Source organism: Lipotes vexillifer, unplaced genomic scaffold, assembly GCF_000442215.2.
Source record: "Lipotes vexillifer unplaced genomic scaffold, Lipotes_vexillifer_v1.1 scaffold505, whole genome shotgun sequence".
Taxonomy (NCBI): Eukaryota; Metazoa; Chordata; class Mammalia; order Artiodactyla; family Lipotidae; genus Lipotes; species Lipotes vexillifer.
The window spans coordinates 1,340,323-1,360,698 of NW_006785581.1; the positions used below are offsets into that span (position 1 = coordinate 1,340,323).

Genomic DNA, 20,376 nt, shown 5'->3' on the forward strand with positions numbered 1-20,376 from the left:
AGTAAGGGATGTTTCTTCATATTTGTTTATAAATATAATAGAAATAATAGAAGAGCAAGTTAAAGCTGAAGGGAACTTTGAACCACTGATGAAGCTAAAATGGTAAAAAAAAAAAAAAAAAATTCGCTGCTCAGGAGTCTTCTAATGAAGGTAATGAAGGTGATCAAGACGCCTTACGTGGAAACTAAATTCAGTTTTTCTTGTGTCCCACCATCCCTTTAATTTTGTGTCAACTCAGTGGTCCTGTCTTGGGGGTCCCGTGACTACCCACTAGTTCAGTGGTTCACTGGAAGAACTCACATGACTCAATATAAAGTTGTGTTCACAGCTAAGATTTATTACAGCAAAGGATATAGTCCAGGGACAGTAAGAAAAAGGTATCCATAGGTAAGGAGGTCATGTACAAGCTTCCACAAAATCCTTTCTTCTCTGCAAGAATCACACAAGATGTACTTTTCCTTCTAGCTGTGAACCTCAGAGACTCTTATGAGATATCTCTACCCAAGGAAGTTTGCTTGAGTCTTAGAGTCTATAGTTCTCAAAGAGAACTGGTCACGTAGGCACATACCTGTTGTGTGACCAGCCATTGTACAAACCCATGTCAGATACCAGGTACATATCAGTAATCTTCATGTTTACTTTAAACACGCTGTCCTCCTGATTTGTCTTGGTCCACAGCTTCACGTGTATAGAATAGCATCATTAACCAGAAACTACATGAATGTTCAGGAGTTTTGTTCTTAGGGTTTGATGAAGAATTATTGACATGGTTACAGAGATAAGTAAGAACTGAGAGAACAGACCTGCATTAACTCTTCTCACAGGTCAAAATGGAAACCTGGGACTCAAAACTTGACGTCTCCATCAGCAAACTTGCTGGAGATAGAGTCCTCTTGAAAAGCCTTACTGTTTCTCAGATCCATCCCTTGTCTACAGTTGATGTGTCTTTTATATTTATTTATTTATTTATTTTTATTTATTTTTGGCTGTGTTGGGTCTTTGTTGCTGCACTCGGGCTTTCTCTAGTTGCAGCGAGTAGGAGCTACTCTTTGTTGCGGCGGGTGTGCTTCTCATTGTGGTGGCTTCTCTTGTTTTGGAGCACAGGCTCTAGGCTCACAGGCTTCAGTAGTTGTGGCACGAGGGCTTGGTAGTTGTGGCTCACGGGCTCTAGAGCACAGGCTCATTAGTTTTGGTGCACAGACTTAGTTGCTCTGTGGCATGTGGGATCTTCCCAGACCAGGGCTCGAACCTGTGTCCCCTGCATTGGCAGGCGGATTATTAACCACTGAGCCACCAGCAAAGTCCCTCGTTGATGTTTCTTAAATCCATGCCTTAATTCACATTCTTGTATTGCGTATATACTCACATGAATTAACACATCTGCACATAAGTAGCTCGGTTATTTGTATTCAGTTATTTGGTTTTCTGTCATGTACTCTCTTAGTGCAGCCAGATTGACTTTCCTACCAATTCTCTTCCCCTTTAAATAAATAAAGGAAGAAAGGGGTAAAAAGTTGTTTTTGCGTTGGGAAGACATGAGAGAATAAAGGAGAAACTAAAAATTACCTCTAATCCTGGTATGAGAGCTCACTATGAATATTTTGGTAAGGCTTTTTAAAGGCTTTTTGGTAAAGGCTTTTAAAAGGCTTTAAAGGCTTTGGTAAAGGCTTTAGGTTACAGGAGATGAAATACATGAAAATGTAAGCTTTACTAAAAATATAAGCTCCCTAAGGCTAGACAGGGATTTTTCTCCATTTCATTCACGGATGTGCCCCAACCTCCTGGGAGGGTACCAGGCACACAGGTAGGTATTCAGTGTACATACTTACTCAGTGAATGAATGAATGAATGTATTTTCAAGATCCAGGACATCAAACATTCAAAGCCAGATAAATTGTCAACACGAAAGACTGAAAACCTATTGTCTCTGCTTGAATCCAGGTTATTCTTTCTTCGTTTTTTTTCATTGTGTTAGAAGCTAAGCTATTGCTAATTTTAAATAATAAATGTCCTCAGTGTTAGTAATTCCACAGCTACACTCCTGTAAACACAAATGGTACATTTGGGAGGGAGGCAGCTCATGGAATAGCTTTGTTCTGATTGCAAGTCTGGCCCCTGCATTGAAATTATCTGCCTGGTAGTACTTGTTGTTTATGAGACGTCCTTACATCTTTGCCCTATCTCAGATAGTTAAGGATTCCTTTTTTTTCACATTTATGAATGGAGGACTAGATTATTTCATAAAGGTAATTGGTATGGGTTTTCTCTCATCTCCCTGAGAAGAAGGGAGGGAGATCTGTTCTGGGCACCACTTTTCCTATGATTTTTCAGTTCCTTTGTCACTTCCACTTTGTATACCTCTTGACATCAGGGATTTGTGTTGTGAAAAATGGCTCCCACCTCCACTACAGTCTTCTCTGAGGTGTGCACTGAGCACTGGGTCCTTCTTCACAAGTTTACCAAAATGATTTGAGTCTCCTTTTTTTCCCCACTGAATTTATCAGAATCTCTGGTTGTTTGATATCACCTTCTAAAATCTCCATGAGTTTATAAATTTATTACATTTTGCATTACTTTATTGTCATTTCAGCATGCTTGGGGAACAAGAGAGAAATATGTATGCTTGGGTGCCATAGCTAACTGAAAGCAAAGTAATATTATACCTTGTATATTTTTATATCAGGGTATTCCCTCCCTGTCCCCCTGCCCCATATGCATTTTGAAAAAATAGTTGTTATCACCCATGTATTCTTCTAGGTAAACTTTATAATAATTTTGTTACCAGCTTTAAATGCCATTTAGTTGATAAGGTATTCATTGTATGAACCCCTGTGGTACTTTATGCTGTTTGCACGTCTGTCTCCCTGCTAGACCATGTTCTTTCTTAGAACCTAGACTATGTCTTTTATCAAAGTCACATTGGGCAGAGGTACATTACAAATTTGATCCTATATTTCTCATTCTAAAAATGCTGAAATGGCTTCTCATTATCTCTAAATAAAACCTAGACTCCTTTGCATCCCCTGTAACTACCTCCCAACTTTGTCACTACATACTACCTCTTGTTGCCCTAATCATACTAAACTATTTATAGCTCTTCAAACTTGGAATTTATCTTTCATACCCACACACGCACACATAACCACAAGCAGTTTGTGCACACAGAGATGAGGCACCCTCCTTTACCCCCATGCTCGCATACATCTTTGTGGATGCTGTTTTTTCCTGACTAAGCTCAAATGTCACTTAGTTAAGGGCTTATTATATTAGCTCCTATGGACCCTGTGTTCTTTACTGCTCTGAATCCCTTAGACCATATTCTTAAGTGCATAGACCATGTCTCTTATCTCTGTATGCCCAGTATCAGATAATTAATTATGATGATGTCCCTGTATCATGAGATAAAACTTAAATTGCTACTTTTAAGATAGGAAATAATATAGGATAGTGATTGTTCTAACAAAATGTTCACTTAGAAAAATAGATAATTTGTGTTTATTGGATTAGTTAAGAGACTTACTTAGCATACTCTTTTTATTATGGTGTTGTATTTCTATAGATTAAATCTATGCTAGTTTTTGAGCAGGTGTTTCCAGAGATAGAATTCATTTCGAATGCTTTTTTTTTTTTTTTTGCGTTACGCGGGCCTCTCACTGTTGTGGTCTCTCCTGTTGCGGAGCACAGGCTCCAGACGCGCAGGCTCAGCAGCCATGGCTCATGGGCCCAGCCGCTCCGCGGCATGTGGGATCTTCCCGGACCGGGGCACGAACCCGTGTCCCCTGCATCGGCAGGCGGACTCTCAACCACTGCGCCACCAGGGAAGCCCTCGAATGCTTTTATGCTAATGTAAGGTTTAGTGATTGGACACTTGAGAAAAGAAAAATAAGTAAAATCTATAATTTCTTTCATGAATGGTAAATCAGGTGGTGATTAAGATGAGCAGTCTCATAAAAGGGGTTATCTACATGAATGATATCTGTTGTGATGTTTTAATACAGAATTATTGGGAATTATGGCCTTTGTCTTTTTTCCTGTATTCCCTGAAATCTTAATCTTTCCAGTTATATTCATATTTGAACAAGTAATTACTGAGGCAAATAGGATTATGACTTGTAGCAGACAATAAACAGCCTGAGCAGATGGCCTTTTACAGGATACACCTTGTTTCACATGAGCATTCTGAAGATACTTCTATGGCAGTGGGAACATTTTGCTCTTTTTAGAAGATTGCTTTCTGTTTCCTTTGAAGTGTTTGTAATTGTGAAAGCCCAATTAAATATTTCAGTAAATAATAAGCATTTGCAGCAATTTTTTCATAGAGAATTTTATTAAGTACCTCTTTGAAAAAACTCAGATGGGATATAAACATCCTTTCTTTTTTACCTTTGTGTCAGATACACATATTAAAAAGTGCATAACACATAAATTATATGTTCTAATATGCATATGTATGGGTAATAGGAAAGAGAACATTTCCAGCACCTTAGAATTCCTCCCATCTCCTTTTGCCCTTTTTCAGTCAGATGCTCTCCCTGCTTGATTGAGGTAAGTACCATACTGACTTTGGTGGTAATCACTTCCTTTATATTGCTTTATATATTAACCACTTAAATGGGCATAGTTTAGTTTACTCAATTTTGACCTTTAGATAAATGAAATCATATGCATTCTTTTTGTCTAGCTTGTTTTGCTCAACATTATTTTTAGTGTTCATTCATGTTTATTGTTATATAGAATGCCATTGATTAATATATCCCAATTTATCTTTTCTGTTCTTGATGGGAATTTTTGTGTTTTCCAGTTTAGGTCTGTTAAGAACGATTTTGTTATGAACTTTTTGTACATGTGCCTGGTACACACATCTGTGGGGTATATATTTACATATAAAATTGCAGGCTTTAGGGTATACATATCTCCAGATTTTCTCAGTATTGCCAGGCTATTTTCCAGAGTGGTTATACCAATTTATACTTCTACCAATAGTATATAACAGTTCTGGTTGGTATTGCCTACCTTTAAGAATTTTTTCCAGTTGGTTGTATAGCAGTATCTCATAGCAATTTAAATTTGCATTTCTGTGATTGTCAATGAGGCTGAGCATCTTTTCATGTGATTATTGGACATTTGGATTTCCTTTTCTGTGAAATATCTGTTTATGTCTTTTGTTCAGGTTTCCATTGAGTGGGGCCTTTTTATTATTTGTAGGCAATCTTTAAATTTTTTTTTATTTGATTTGTTTATAGGTTTTATGTAATGAAAAAGTTCTCATTCTTGCTTGCTATTTCACTCTCTTCATAGTGTCTTTGATGTACTGAAATTCTCAATTTTCATGAGCATCATTCATGTTTAGGGTTGCCACTATATGTGAGTTGGGTAAGAAGTCTTATGGAGGTGTTTTCCTGTATTCTCTTATAAATTTTATAGTTGTGTTTTTTACATTTAGGTTTGTAATCTACCAGGCATTGTTTTTTGTATATGGTATGAGGTAGTGATCCAGCTTTTTATTATTACTATTATTATTATTATTATTATTATTATTATTATTATTATTTGTAATCTGTTTAAATGACCTAGTTGTCCCAGTCTCACTTAGTGCAGAGACCATTCTTTCCTCTCTACTTTGCACTGTCATATTTGTTGGGAATCAAGCATCCATATTTGAGGCCAGTATAACCTTTATACCAAAACTCTACTAAGGCAGTAGAACAGAAAATTACAGGTCACTCATTTGTGAACATATGTGCAGACATCCTATACAAAATATTAGAAAATTAATTGAGCAGTATATTGGAAGGTAATAAATTTTATCCCAGGAGTACAAGTTTGGTTAAATTTGAGAAAATCAACCAGAAAAATATTTTGAGATATCTCAGGAAAAAAAGTTTGATAAAATTCCATATCCCTTCAATGTGTCTATATATTAAAACTCTTAGCAAACTAGAACTAGAATGTTATATTGTAACATGGCACAGTGTATCTACAAAAACCAAAATTACAGCCTAGAACTTGATGAAGCTTTGAAAGCATTCACTTTAAGTTCAGGAACAGGGCAGGGATACTTGCCATCACCTTTTCTATTCAGCACTGTAAAGGAGATCCTAGACAGTGGAGCAAGGCAATAAAAAGAAGGGTATAAGAATTGGAAATGAAGGAACAAGACTGTTCTTGTTCCCTAGTAATATGTTTGTGAATATTGATATCAGAAATAAGCTATAAATAAGTTATTACAATAATAAAGTATCAAGGTGCTGAATACTTTAATTTTTTTTATTTGACGTATAGTTGATTTACTGTTGTGTTAGTTTCTGGTGTACAGCAAAGTGATTAAGTTATACATATATACTTTTTCATCTTCTTTTCTATTATCATTTATTAAAAGATACTGAATATAGTTCCCTGTGCTATACAGTAGGACCTTGTTGTTTATCTGTCTTAATATATAGCAGTTTGTATCTGCTAATCCCAAACTCCTAATTTATCCGTGTCCTCTGTCCCTCTCTGCCTTTCCCCTTTGGTAACCATAAGTTTGTTCTCTATTTCTGTGCCTCTGTTTCATATATATGTTCGTTTTTATTACTTTTTCGATTCCACATATGAATGATACCATACAGTATTTATCTTTCTCTGTCTGACTTGTTTCACTAAGCATAATATTCTCTAGGTCCATCCATGTTGCTGCAGGTGGCAATATTTCATTCTTTTTAATGGCTGATTAGTATTCCATTGTGTGTGTGCGTGTGTGTGTGTGTGTGTGTGTGTGTGTGTGTGTGTGTGTGTGTGTATCATATCTTCTTACTCCAGTCATCTGTTGCTGGGCCCTTGGGTTGCTTCCATGTCTTAGCTATTGTATATGGTGCTGCTGTGAGCACTGTGGTGAATGTATCTTTTTGAATTAGTGTTTCTGTTTTATCTGGATATATACCCAGGAATGGAATTGCTGGATCATGTGGTGTTTCTGTTTTTAGTTTTTTAAGGAACCTCCATACTGTTTTCCATAGTACCTGCACCAATTTACATTCCCAGTAGCAGTGTAGGAGAGTTCCCTTTTCTCCACATCCTCTGCAGCATTTATTATTTATAGACTTTTTAATGATGGCCATTCTGACTGGTGTAAGGTGGTACTTCATTGTAGTTTTGATTTGTGTTTCTCTAATAACTAGTGATGTTGAGCATCTTTTCATGTGCCTATTGACCATCTGTATGTCTTCTTTGGAGAAATGTCTACTTAGGTCTTCCGCCCATTTTTTCGAGATGTTTGTTTTTTTGTTATTGAGTATTATGAGCTGTTTGTATATTTTGGAAATTAAGCCCTTGTCAGTTGCATCATTTGCAAATATTTTCTCTCAGTCTGTAGGTTGTCTTTTTGTTTTGTTTTGTTTATGGTTTCCTTTGCTGTACAAAGTTTGATTAGGTCCCATTTGTTGATTTTTGCTTTAATTTTTATTGCCTTGGGAGACTGACCTAAGAAAATACTGTTACAATTTATGTCAGAGACTGTTTTGCCTATGTTCTCTTCTAGGAGTTTTATGGTATCATGTCTTATATTTGAGTCTTTAAGCCATTTTGAGTTTATTTTTGTGTATGGTGTGAGGGGTTTACATGCGGCTGTCCAGCTTTCCCACCACCACTTGCAGAAGAGACTGTCTTTTCTCTACTGTATATTCTTGCCTCCTAGGTCGAAGATTAGTTGACTGTAGGTGGTGGGTTTATTTTCGGGCTCTCTTTTCTGTTCCATTGATCCATATGTCTGTTTTTGTGCCAATACCATGCTCTTTTTTTTTTTTTTTTTTGCGGTACACGGGCCTCTCACTGCTGTGGTGTCTCCTGTTGCAGAGCATAGGCTCTGGACACACAGGCTCAGTGACCATGGCTCACGGGCCCAACTGCTCCGTGGCGTGTGGGATCTTCCCTGACTGGGGCACGAATCCATGTCCCCTGCATCGGCAGGTGGACCCTTAACCACTGTGCCACCAGGGAAGCCCCATACCATGCTCTTTTGATTAATGTAGCTTTATAGTATTGTCTGAACTTTGGGAGGGTTATGCTTTCAGCTTTGTTCTTTTTCCTCAGGATTGCTTTGGCATTTCTGGGTCTTTTGTGGTTCCATATAAATTTTAGGATTATTTGTTCTAGTTCAGTGAAAAATGTCATAGTTAATTTGATAGGGATCACGTTCAATCTGTAGCTTGCTTTGGGTAGTATGGCCATTTTAACAATATTAACTCTTCCAGTCCAAGAACATGGGATATCTATCAGTTTCTTTAAATCATCTTCAGTTTCCTTTACCAGTGTTTTATAGTTCTCAGTGTATAAGTCTTTTACATCCTTGGTCAGGTTTATTCCTAAGTATTTTTTTTTAAATGCAATTTTAAAAGGGTTTTTTTTTTTACTTTCTGATATTTCACTTTTAGTGTAAAGAAATGCAACAGATTTCTGTATGTTAATCTTGTATCCTGCTACCTTGCTGAATTTGTTTAGCAGTTCTAGTAGTTTTTGTGTGGAGACCTTAGGTTTTTCTATATAAAGTATCATATCATCTGCATGTAATGACAGTTTTATCTCTTCCTTTCCAATTTGGATACCTTGTATTTCTTTTTCTTGTCTGATTCCTGTGGCTAGGACTTCCCAATACTATGTTGAATAGAAGCAGTGAGAGTGGTCATTCTTGTCTTCTTCCTGAATTTAGTGGGAAGGCTTTCAGCTTTTCACCATTTGGTTTGTTGAAAATTTTTGCATGTATATTCATAAAAGATATTGGCCTTTACTATATCTGTGTGTGTGTGTATTTTCTTTTGTTTTTTTGTAGTGTCTTTGTCTGCTTTTGGTATCAGTGGCTTCATAGAATGACTTTGGAGGTGTTCCCTCCTCTTCAGTCTTTTGGAATAGTTTGAGAAGGATTGGTATATGTTCTTCTTTGTATGTTTGGTAAAGCTCCTCAGTGAAGCTATGTGGTCCTGGACTTCTGTTTGCAGGGAGTTTTTTATTACAGATTCTATTTCACTTCTAGTGATCGTTCTGTTCAAATTATCTGTTTCTTCTTGATTCAGTTTTGGTGGGCTGTATGTTTCTAGAAACTTGTCCATTTCTTCTACGTTGTCCAATTTATTGTCATATAATTGTTCATAGTACTGACTACGTAATTAATATATAAAAATCAATTGTATTTCTGTAAAGAACATGAAACACACACCTGAAAATTAAAGTATATCAAAGTGTATTGTTAATATTTCTAACCTCCTTCCAGACAATGCAAGGACATTAAGTCACTTTTTTTTTGTTGTTGTTGTACACGGGCCTCTCACTGCTGTGGCCTCTCCCACTGTGGAGCACAGGCTCCGGATGCGCAGGCTCAGCGGCCATGGCTCACGGGTCCAGCTGCTCCGCGGCATGTGGGATCCTCCCGGACTGGGGCACAGACCCGTGTCCCCTGCATTGGCAGGCGGACTCTCGACCACTGCGCCACCAGGGAAGCCCGTTCAGTCACTTTTAATGGAAAATTCATCCAAGGGATGAATGTCCCCCAGTAGATGCTGTGCATGAACTACCAGTCAGCTGTTTTAACAACTTGTTCCCCATTTTACCCTCTGACATTGGTCAGTATTTCCTTGCCATGTATTTCTCTGGTATCGTTAATCTTACAACATTTTCTACAATGATTTCTGCAAAGAAAAAAACTGTGAAGACCCTAATGACTACCAGGATTTGAACCATTCTCTACAAAGCTTATTAATAACTCAGTAGAAATGTTATCTAATTTCTCTTTTTCACATCATATTTCGAAAGCTATCTAAACTCCCCTCTCAGTGAGCTGGTTTTTGTTTCCTCCCTCTGTCTTTTCTCCTGTTGATGCCCCCATTCTTTTGTATGTCAAAAACATCATGCAGTACTATTCTTGGTAACTGAGCAAAGTAATCAGATACTGCCTCCTGAATATTCTCTTGGCTTCCCAATAACAAGATTACATAAAGAAGGAGGAGTTGCTGATTTCCACATCTGTTCTTATCTTTGCCAATAGCATTAAATTATATTGTTATCGTAAAGCCAGTCTAAGTTGACTTGCATGCATAACATGCCTACTGTTTTAGAGAACTGTTCTACTTGAGGGTTGGGGTGATGACAGGGGATTACCTCTCTTGAGATAGATAAACTGCAGCCCTGCTCTTATTCACTGTAGTAGTTTAGTTGTTGTATCACTTGGAAGCATCTGTTCACAGCCTCTTAGGGATCTATCATCGACCCAAGTAATCCTTTCTACTCAGTTGTATGTAAAATAAGTGATAGTATCCTCCTGATTGTTTGTCCATGCCAGTAATGATTTCACCAGCATTTTCTGGGATGTCTCTCAAAAATGTCCTCTTTCACAAAATATTCTCAGCACTCAGTCCTCTGACCATGTCCTCCTCCATTTGTATTGTCTTTGGGGTAACCCCAAGCTTTAAGTTCATTACTTTCTTAGTGGATACTTCATCTTCCCAGGCAGCCATATAAGCATAAGAAGGCCTTCCAGTGAGAGGAAAAACTGTTCTTCTGGTCCTTTCTCTTGCCATCATCTCTTCTCTGAAAAGACTAGCATTTTTTCAGCAATGCTAGTAACTGCCAGATAGTGTAATTTTTTACTGTCTTCCTCTCTGCCTGCTGCTGCCTATCAGGCCAGTAGCTACTTTCTCTGAATCTCAGTTTTGTCACTTCATACCAAGGATGAGTAGGCAACTATCCCAGGATTAGATCCTCCTCTTATTTTTCAGTCTCCTCCTTTTTCTGGCTAAAAAGTGCCTCAGCCTTTTTGATTCATGGATCTGTATGAGTCTTCCTCACAGCACTACTCTGAGATAAAATATTTTCAAATCAGACACACATAAACCTGATTACCCAGGATTACCCAGAGAGATTATCCAGTATTAAAGCTTTATTAATAATTTCAATGATACAGGCAATCAAGAGACTCAGAAAAAGCAGGGAGCAGTCTGGTACATAGAGCAGGACTCCTTACTGTGGAAGTTAATAACCTATGCACCTTACTTAGAGGCCTGTCTACTCTAGGCCAGAGTGTGCATGTCTAATACAGGGAAGGGAAGAATAAAGTTGCTTTTCATGTCCCAGACTTCTCCCTGATTAGTCTGGACCTCTTAATTGCCCATATTTTTGAAATTATTTGTGAAGCCTGACACTGGGTAAAATCTCTGGCTTATGTGAGTCAGATTTGACAGTCTGATCCTTATTCACTCACCGAGGTATGTCCATTCTCTTTTCTCATTACTTCCTATTGGGACATAGAAATGCTGTTTTGTTTGCATATTGTCTGAGAGCTGATCCTAAAATTCATATGGAAAACACAAATGACCTAGAATATCCAAAAGAATTTTAAAAGAAGAATAAAGTTAAAGGACATACACTGTCAGACTTCATGACTTGATTTAAAGCTATAAAAATCAAGAAACTGTTGTATTAGCATAAGGTTATGCATCTAAATCTTGGGGCAGAATTGGAAGTTCAGAAATAAGCTTATACATTATGTTTAATGGGTTTTTGACAAAGATTCTGAAGTAATTCCATGGGTTGGTAATACTTTTTCTTCAACAAAGTTGAAACTATCACTTGTGACAGTTTTTCCAGCAAAGTTTTTTCATTATATATGAAAATAATGATCATGATGCTATATTGGAAAAAATAGCTTAAAATGGAAACTAAAAAAAAATTTAGAAGAAAACATAGGTGAAAATATTTGATGTAGGCAAAGATTTCTTAGATATGTCACCAAAAGCATGAACCACAAAATATATACATATACGTACAGTGGAATATTACTCAGCCCTGAAAAGGAACGAAATTGGGTCATTTGTAGAGACATAGATGGATCTAGAGACTTACACAGAGTGAAGTAAGTCAGAAAGAGAAAAACAAATATCGTATATTAACACATATATGTGGAACCTAGAAAAATGGTACAGATGAACCTTTTTGCAGGGCAGAAATTGAGACACAGATGTAGAAAACAAACATATGGACACCAAGTGGGGAAAGCAGCGGGTGGGGGGAGTGGGGGTGTGTGCTGAATTGGGTGATTGGGATTGACATGTACACACTGATGTGCATAAGATTGATGACTAATAAGAACCTGCTGTATAAAAAAATAAATAAAATTCAAAAATTAAAAAAGGAATGCTCATATATTGCTTGTGGGAATGTAAAATTGTATATGAACTTTGTAAAACAAAATCGCAGTTTCCTAAAAAGTTCTATCATTTCCATTTAACAGAGCAGTTCTTGTACATAAATGTTAATAGCAGCTTTATTCATTATAGTACAAAGCTGGAATAATCCAGAATTCCATCCCCAGGTGTGTGGGTGAACAAAAGTGTTTTATTCTTACAGTGGAATACTATTCAACAATACCTAGGAATGGTACTACTGATATACAGAAACATATGCATGAATCTAAAAAGTATGCTTTTTGAAAGAAACCGGACACAAAGGAAGGGGTACATTCAGTATGATTCCATTTATGTAAAACTCTATAAAATAACAAACTTTTTTAAAAAAATAAATTTATTTATTTATGGCTGCCGTTGGGTCTTTTTTGCAGCGTGCGGGCTTTCTCTAGTTGTGGCGAGCGGGGGCTACTCTTCGTTGCAGTGCGTGGGCTTCTCACTGAGGTGGCTTCTCTTGTTGTGGAGCACGGACTCTAGGCATGCGGGCTTCAGTAGTTGTGGCTTGTGGGCTCAGTAGTTGTGGCTCACGGACTCTAGAGCTCAGTCTCAGTAGTCGTGGTACACAGGCTTAGTTGCTCCGCAGCATGTGGGATCTTCTCAGACCAGGGCTCAAGCCCATGTCCCCTGCATTGGCAGGCAGATTCTTAACCACTGCGCCACCAGGGAAGTCCCCAAAATACAAATTTTAATATGTAGTAAAAGAAAGAAATCAGTGTGCTTGCCTGTGGATGGGAGGATTTTCTGGAAGGAGCACTAATGAATCTTCGTAAGAAAATAGAAATGTCTATATGTGGATAGTGGTGCTGGTGGTCACCCAAGTATATCTGTTTGTTTTTTTTAATTCAATAAAATTTACCCTTAAAATGCATTTAATCTTACATATATAATACCTCAGTGAAATTTGGGTGGAAAATCCCTCCTTTGTTAGCAGAAGAAATCCTTTATAATTCAGATGTACATCCTTTGAAGGTTGTGAGTTTACTTAATTAGATACAAGCTTAGTAGCTTGCTTTTAGCTTTTTGGAATTATCTCTTTAACTCTGTTGTTCATTTGAAATTGCAAAAGGAGGGGGAGAAAAATATGTGCTAATCTAGTGATCAAGCATGTAAAAATATCTAATGAATGGTATTGGACAAGGTTAAATTATGATGGGAGGAGAATTTCAAGTTTTACACAGCGTACGGTATCTTGTCATTCATGATCATACGTTACCATTATATAGGGCTTGAGGATGTGTATGTAGCTTTCACAAATATTTCATCCTCATAATAGACTGTGAAGTAGTTAGGGAAGGTATCATCTTTCTGTTTTACACATGAACACACAGGCTCAGTGAGATGGTTACATAATTTGGTGAAGATCACTTAGCTGACAAGCGCTAGAGGACCTGGAAATCAGTGTAAGAGCTTCTGGCCCTAACTGTCTCTCCACTGTGACACACTACTTCCCTTTAAAATATACTTTTGTTGTCTGGTCGGTCTGTCTCCACCTCTCCCTTTTAAAAAAAAAAAAAAAAAAAAAAGACCCATTAACTTTATTGACATGTATTTTGAATAGAATTCGGGTTTCTTTTCATGATGTAGTTTTAAATGCTGGTTTAGTTGTATTATTGTATTAACCAGAAACATTCTGGGGGGTTCATGATGTGACCAAAAAGCAATTACAGTGCCCAGAGAATAAACAAACTTTGAAAAAACATACCTTTGGGTCCCATAAACTAAAATGAACGATTGCCAAGAAATTATGTAATTTGACTAGTTTTCAGAATCTGTTTAACATACTAATTTAATTCATTATGACAATTTTCAGACTAAATAAACTTGAAGATACTATTATGCTAATTAAAGGAAAAATCGAAGAAGTTCATCTTCCTGTAGAAAAAGTGGATGTTATTATATCTGAGTGGATGGTAAGTGTTTGCAGAGAAAACTACTTTTATTAATTTTTTAAAAAGGCAACGAATAAAGTAGCAGGTTTTCTGTGTTTAATTATATTTGATAAATGGCAAAATGGTAGCATTATTTTAAAAACAGCTACAGTCTTTTTATGGTAGTTTATTCTGAAATGGCACTTATTTACTGGCCATTTATAATTTTTTAAAGAAGAGGGTAAATTAGCCTTTTTGCTTTTAAAGTCATAATAAAGAATTATTATTTTTCTACTTTCTAGATTTGTGGAGACCTAAATATGTTTTCCTAAAAGCCTACAAGGACTAGTTAAGGATTTCCTGAGACTGTTTATGTCAGAATAATGTGATGTTGCCACTGTTGTTGTCATACTTAATATCCTATCTTTCTGATCTGTTAGGTCATGTAATCAGTGTCCTTTATCACATAAAATAGAATTTATTGGCATTATTAAGATAATAAAATTAAGGTACAATATACAGCTTTATAATTTGCTTTTGAAACCACAGATCAAGACTAGAGTATTTATTTTAAAGAGTCTGTAAAGTAAAACTAATGGTATTGTCAACTGATTTAACTCACTGATATGCCTCTTCAATTAAGACAAGTATATATTATTTCCAGATACGAAGATTTTTTTTTAACCATTTGGAAGTTGTTAAGCTTTTTTTAAAAAGAAGTATTTGATAACATGTATTTTCATTAAATGAATTTATCAAAACTTCTCGAAAAGAAGGAGTTTTGCTTTACAATTTTCTATAAATTTTGAATAAACATAGAAAATAATAATTCTAGCAAAATTGCACTGACTTCAGGGAGCTTTTGAAATGTTCAGTTTTAATGTAGTGGTTTTAATTTAGAGCCGGTGACAGTCACTGTTGTTGGCAGTTACTCTTTTGCATGTGAAACAGTGTGTTGATTTTTTCATGCTAGGCTTGGCTTTTAACAATTCTTGATCACAATATCATTATTCTTCTTATGCCAAATAATTTGTATCAGCACCCTGATTTCTCTTATGAATTGAGTGAGAAGGAATGAATTTAGTTAGTATAATTAAAAATTCAGCATCTTTTTAAAGACTACAAAAAAGTGTTTTGGATAAAGTACATTTGAGGCATCTGCTTGGCAACAACTTTAAGTAGTTTATACTAAATGTTGGCTGACATAATCCTCATTTCTCTAGGGACCATTTTATTTTTCTTGGAAAATGCATCTTTAAAATTACCCCGAATTACACTTGAAGCAAACTAAAAGATAGACTTCACTAAACTTCCTGTCACCTCAGTTAACTAGCTGGGTAGTTCTTGCCCTGCCTAGCAGAATTATCCTTCTGGGTAGTGATGTTCTAGGAATTTTCATTTCAGAACTTGAAATGTGGTCTAGAAATATTAATATGCAATTGAAATCTTAGAGCCAGTTGGTATAATAATAAATGATAACTTAGCTAGGTTGAGTGAATTTATGAGATTGTTACAATTATGATGTGAACTTTACTGGAAGGTATGCTGGTCTTGGGCTTATTTTGCCCTCAGATCCATTTGACATCCTTCCTTTTTCTTCTGTCTGATTGGAGAAGGGCTACTGCTGCAGGTGGCTTTTCCTAGGCTCCTGTGGCAGCCGACTTTTATTGGGTTTGGTGAATCTAGTGGGAAACACTAATGGGAGATTTATGGAAGGGAGAAGACAGGGCATTTCTCTACTTCTCTTTTGTCTCTAGTGGTGTTGCTGACAGAAGCTGTTTCTTTTGTGGCTCCAATTCCCACTTGTCATAATTCCAGCATCCACTGTGCGATCCTAGCCCTGGGCTCTTGTAGCAGTGCTTTTTCGTTTTGTTCCTCTAACTCTTGTAATTAGACTCTAATTGATGTAAAGGACACCTTTCATTTTGGAGGATTAGTCAGGCATGACCTCTGCCTTTATCGGGAAGGCAGTGTCACAGAAACAATACTGAGTCACTGGAACCTGAGATGAAAGGGGTCAGTTGTTTGGAACCAAGGTGCTTTCAGAAACCCTTCAGTAAGGGAAACAAATATGTGTGTCCAGGAAGTGGTAACTAAGAACTTTCTTTCTTCCTCTTCACAAAGGTATAACTTAAGAGTTTGCATTATCTTACTATCTGCCTTTTCCTTGTAAGCATCAATGAGGTTGGAGTCTAGCAGATGGTGTTAAACGTGTTAGGTGGAGCATTAGACACTGTAATTTATGGCAGTTACCGAATCATCTTTGTGGCTTGGCAGTATCATTTATAGTATCTTCTATAAGTAAGTCCCCTCCTAACTTTGGTACTTCTACTCGGATTTCTGAGCTGAGAAGCTGGAAAATTCTAATTACATAATTAAACAAGGAGAAGGTATGCTTCCTAAAATATATTTAAGATTTTTTTCAGATATTCCTGCTTTGGCTTAAACAATGGGCAAGTGGCAAACAACTGACTATTCTAAATTTATTTTAAAGCCACATTTTCATGAAGCAGCATTTAAAATTAAAATACCTTGCATAGAATCCTCTGTCTTTGATTTTTTTTTTTTACATCAGTCAGGATGCAAAAATCTAGAATAATCCAAGTTCAAGCTATAGCATAGACTTTTTTTCTCTTTTTAAAAGTATTTTCAACAAGGAAGGGCCAAAAAAAGAAAATACCCTGCAGTATTGAACACAGATGTTTAATGTACATGTAATCCAGTATAGCAATGTAGGCATCATATATTGCAGAGAAGTACATCTGTTTTCTTCTACTATGGTCCACTAACTGATCCATGGCTTAATCTAGATATGTTTTTTGTCTACAGCTGTTCATGAACTTTGCTTTTATTTTGGAAGATGTTCTTAGATAAGAATGTAATTTTAAAAGCCAAACCATTGCTGTTAGCATGTCAATTTAATAAACTATCTCTTAGATTTATGCATTTCTACATTTAGATTTGCATTTAATTTTACATTTTCATTTTTAGTGAATGAAATTTCTATTTGATAAAATTGTTATAATTTAAATAAAAAGAGTTTAATTTCTATAGGATGTTAATTTTCATGCCTTGAGTATCTGTTCTCATTTTTTACATTTTACTGTACCAACAGAGCCATTCTTTATGACTCCCCATTTCTGATCACCTAATAAAACTTCAAAGTAAGCATCCCTAATTCTTGTCCTGTGAGCCAGTAAAGCCATATTGACTCATTTGATGTTGCTCTTTTCCGTCTAAATTTTCAGCATGACCTCCTTACAAATAGATAGATAAGATCCTGGCATTGCATGATACAACTGCCAGAGGTGATTCTTGTTTGGACATGTTATTTTCTGTCATCAGGACCATCAGGAAAATTATACATTAGGTGAATTTACATTGTCATGATCACTTATAATATACATTCATGTTGTCTAAAGTCCTTTGTAATTTTTCTTTCTAGGCTTGCTCTTTACAGAAGTGACCTAAAATTTTGTCACCTTTCCCATCCCATTTTCACCAACACAAGTGTGTCTGTATAGTGCATGCATGCACAGGCCCACACCCACAATGATGGGGTATTCTTTGTTCATATTTAATATTCTTTATTGTTTGTAAATAGCTTTTCAGGATTTTATAGCTTTTATCACTTAGAAACATGACTTGTGATTTGGTTTATCAACAGTCCAGAAACTGGGCCATGAAGCCTGTCATAGGTCACATTTTCAACTGGTGTGTGTTGAAATGTCTTTGTTGGTTTTAGTTTGGTCTGGGAGTGAACCATGCCATTTCAGACAACTGCCACAAGGATTAGGTGGTCTTTCCCGGTCTTTCTTGCCTTAAATGATATAATAATAATTATGTAAGTAGTTCAGTAAATTAGATAAGTTGAATTAATCTTAGAGTTAGGGAAAGTATAGGAGATTAATTAACAACATAAATTTTCAGTTGTACAGGTGTGTTTTTGCCTTTCCTGTCCATAGCAAGAAATATGCTTATGACCTGAATTTAAGGATTTTTTAAAAACTCTTCTATTTTTCCTTTTATATTTATTACTCTGAAAATTTTAAGCAAAATAAAACTGTACATGTCTAGTATGTATTGTTTTGTCTATTTAAAAGTAGACATAATCTCATATGTCCAGTGGTTCAAGATAAGGAAATGTAGGACATAACTTTCCCTCAACTCTATACCTCTTGCCATTTTTTTTCTTGCTTATTTTTCTGTTGGTCCATCAGAGTAAAAGACATCTTTTTACTGCCAGATTTTTGGTATATTTTTTAAAATCAATAAATAATAATAACAGGGACTTTCCTGGCGGTCCAGTGGTAAAGAGTCCGTCTTTCAATGCCGGGGACACGGGTTCGATCCCTGGTCAGGGAACTGAGATCCCACATGCCACGGGGCAACCAAGCCCACATGCCACAACTACTGAGCTCATGTGCCTCAACTAGAGAGTCTGCGTGCCTCAAACTACAGAGCTCACGTGCCCTGGAGCCCGCGTGCCACAACTACAGAGCCCACGTGCCCTGGAGCCTGCGCGCCACAACTGGAGAAGAGAAAACCCGCACACCACAACTAGAGAGAAGCCCGCACACCGCAACGAAAGATCCTGCATGCCGCAACTAAGACCCAACACAGCTGAAAATAAAATAAAATAAATAAAAAATAAATCTTAAAAAAAAATAGTGAAAAATAACAAAGGTTAAAAATCAAAAATACAGTGTTACGTAAAATTAACTGTAAAAAATGTTCCTTTGATAACAAAGATTACTGTTGTTTTAAAGTCTTTTGTTTCTATTTCTAAAGTCACGTTATTATTAGTGTGTTTTTGGCAGAAATAGTTTGCCCCTTAATGGAAGATACTGATGATTAGTGAGAGCAAAATATGTGTTAGCAAACTGCCTTATTTCTTTTAATGTTTTACCTTCCTTGTCTGGCAAACTGCTAGTAGTTCTGGAAGACTCATCTCAGACATCTCCCTTATGCAGCTTTCCCTTTTAGCCCCTTGATCACATATAGAATCTCTTTTCTCCTTTCTTTTGAGGTTTAGTTTAAGCTTCTATTATACACTTTTACAGTGTATTAGAATTAATTGTTCATGTACCTTTTTCGATTCTCTTAAGACTGGGAACCAGGGTTTACTTGGTATGGTCATATTCTGTGAAAGGGATCAGCATTAGTAAATGATGGGGGAATATACATCATAAGAGAACTTTCCCAGTTAGAAACTCACTGGCCACAGACACAATCTTATTTATAATTTTCTGTACATCACAGGAAGGCAAGGATGTAGCATGTGACAGAGTTAAGAATATTGCTCCAGAGTCAGACCACCTGAATTCTTGGCCCTATTTTGCCGCACCTAGGTTTGTTACTTTGGGCATGTTACTGAACCTCTCTGTGAGTCAGTTTCCTTTTCTATAAAATGATGATAACAGTAGTACCCACTTCACAGGGTTTTTGTGAGGATTAAATGGAATTAATACCTGTAAATGTCATAAAACATTCTGGCACATAATAAGACCTCAGTAATTAGCCATTCAGTTTTGAAAGTTACACAAACTTTTAAGCAATCTGTAACTAGTGCATGAGCTGCTTGAGTAGGTTATTCAATAAATAAAAGTTGGGAATGGTAATATACATGAAGTAACGAATATTAATACTTGAGGGAAGAACATTCTTGGGGCTTCTGCCTTGGCTTATTAGCCCTTTGTAAGAGCAAAAGGTCCTCTGTTTCCATGGCTAGCATTTACTGATTGACTCTGCCTATAATGAGTGCAGAGAAGTATGATAATCAGCTGATGGATGTGGATTACTGGGGTTAGGGATATTTTTGATATTTTTCTTAATATGAATTAAAATATTGCATGTATGTTTCAAGAAAAAGTCTCAGTTTGCTGCTCTGTAAACAAATTTTAGGTAGTACTGATAATACCTAATTATTTTACATAAAATATAAAATGCATATTCAGTAGGACTTTTTTGAGTACTCCAAATATTAACAGAGAGATAGTTACTCTATTTGAACACTGAAAGGAAAATTGTGGTTTATAAGCATGATTTTTTCACAGATGTGCTGACATCTGAATTAAGAATAAAATGAAAACAAAGACAGTAAAAATGTAATTAAGAATAGGCCTCTCGGGCTTCCCTGGTGGCACAGTGGTTGAGAGTCTGCCTGCCAATGCAGGGGACATGGGTTCGTGCCCTGGTCTGGGAAGATCCCATAGGCCGCGGAGGGGCGGGGCCCGGGAGCCATGGCCGCTGAGCCTGCACGTCCGGAGCCTGTGCTCCGCAATGGGAGAGGCCACAAC

General features: G+C 36.6%; 1 protein-coding gene across 4 annotated transcripts in view; it reads left to right on the forward strand.

Moving 5' to 3' along the window:
* PRMT3 (protein arginine methyltransferase 3) overlaps window positions 1-20,376 on the forward strand; it is a 134,959-nt gene that overhangs the window by 34,605 nt on the left and 79,978 nt on the right. For all 4 annotated transcript variants that reach the window (XM_007457629.1, XM_007457626.1, XM_007457628.1 and 1 more), the window contains one exon: window positions 14,020-14,119. In XM_007457629.1, the coding sequence (XP_007457691.1) occupies window positions 14,020-14,119 (100 nt within the window). The remainder of the gene's footprint in view (window positions 1-14,019; window positions 14,120-20,376) is intronic.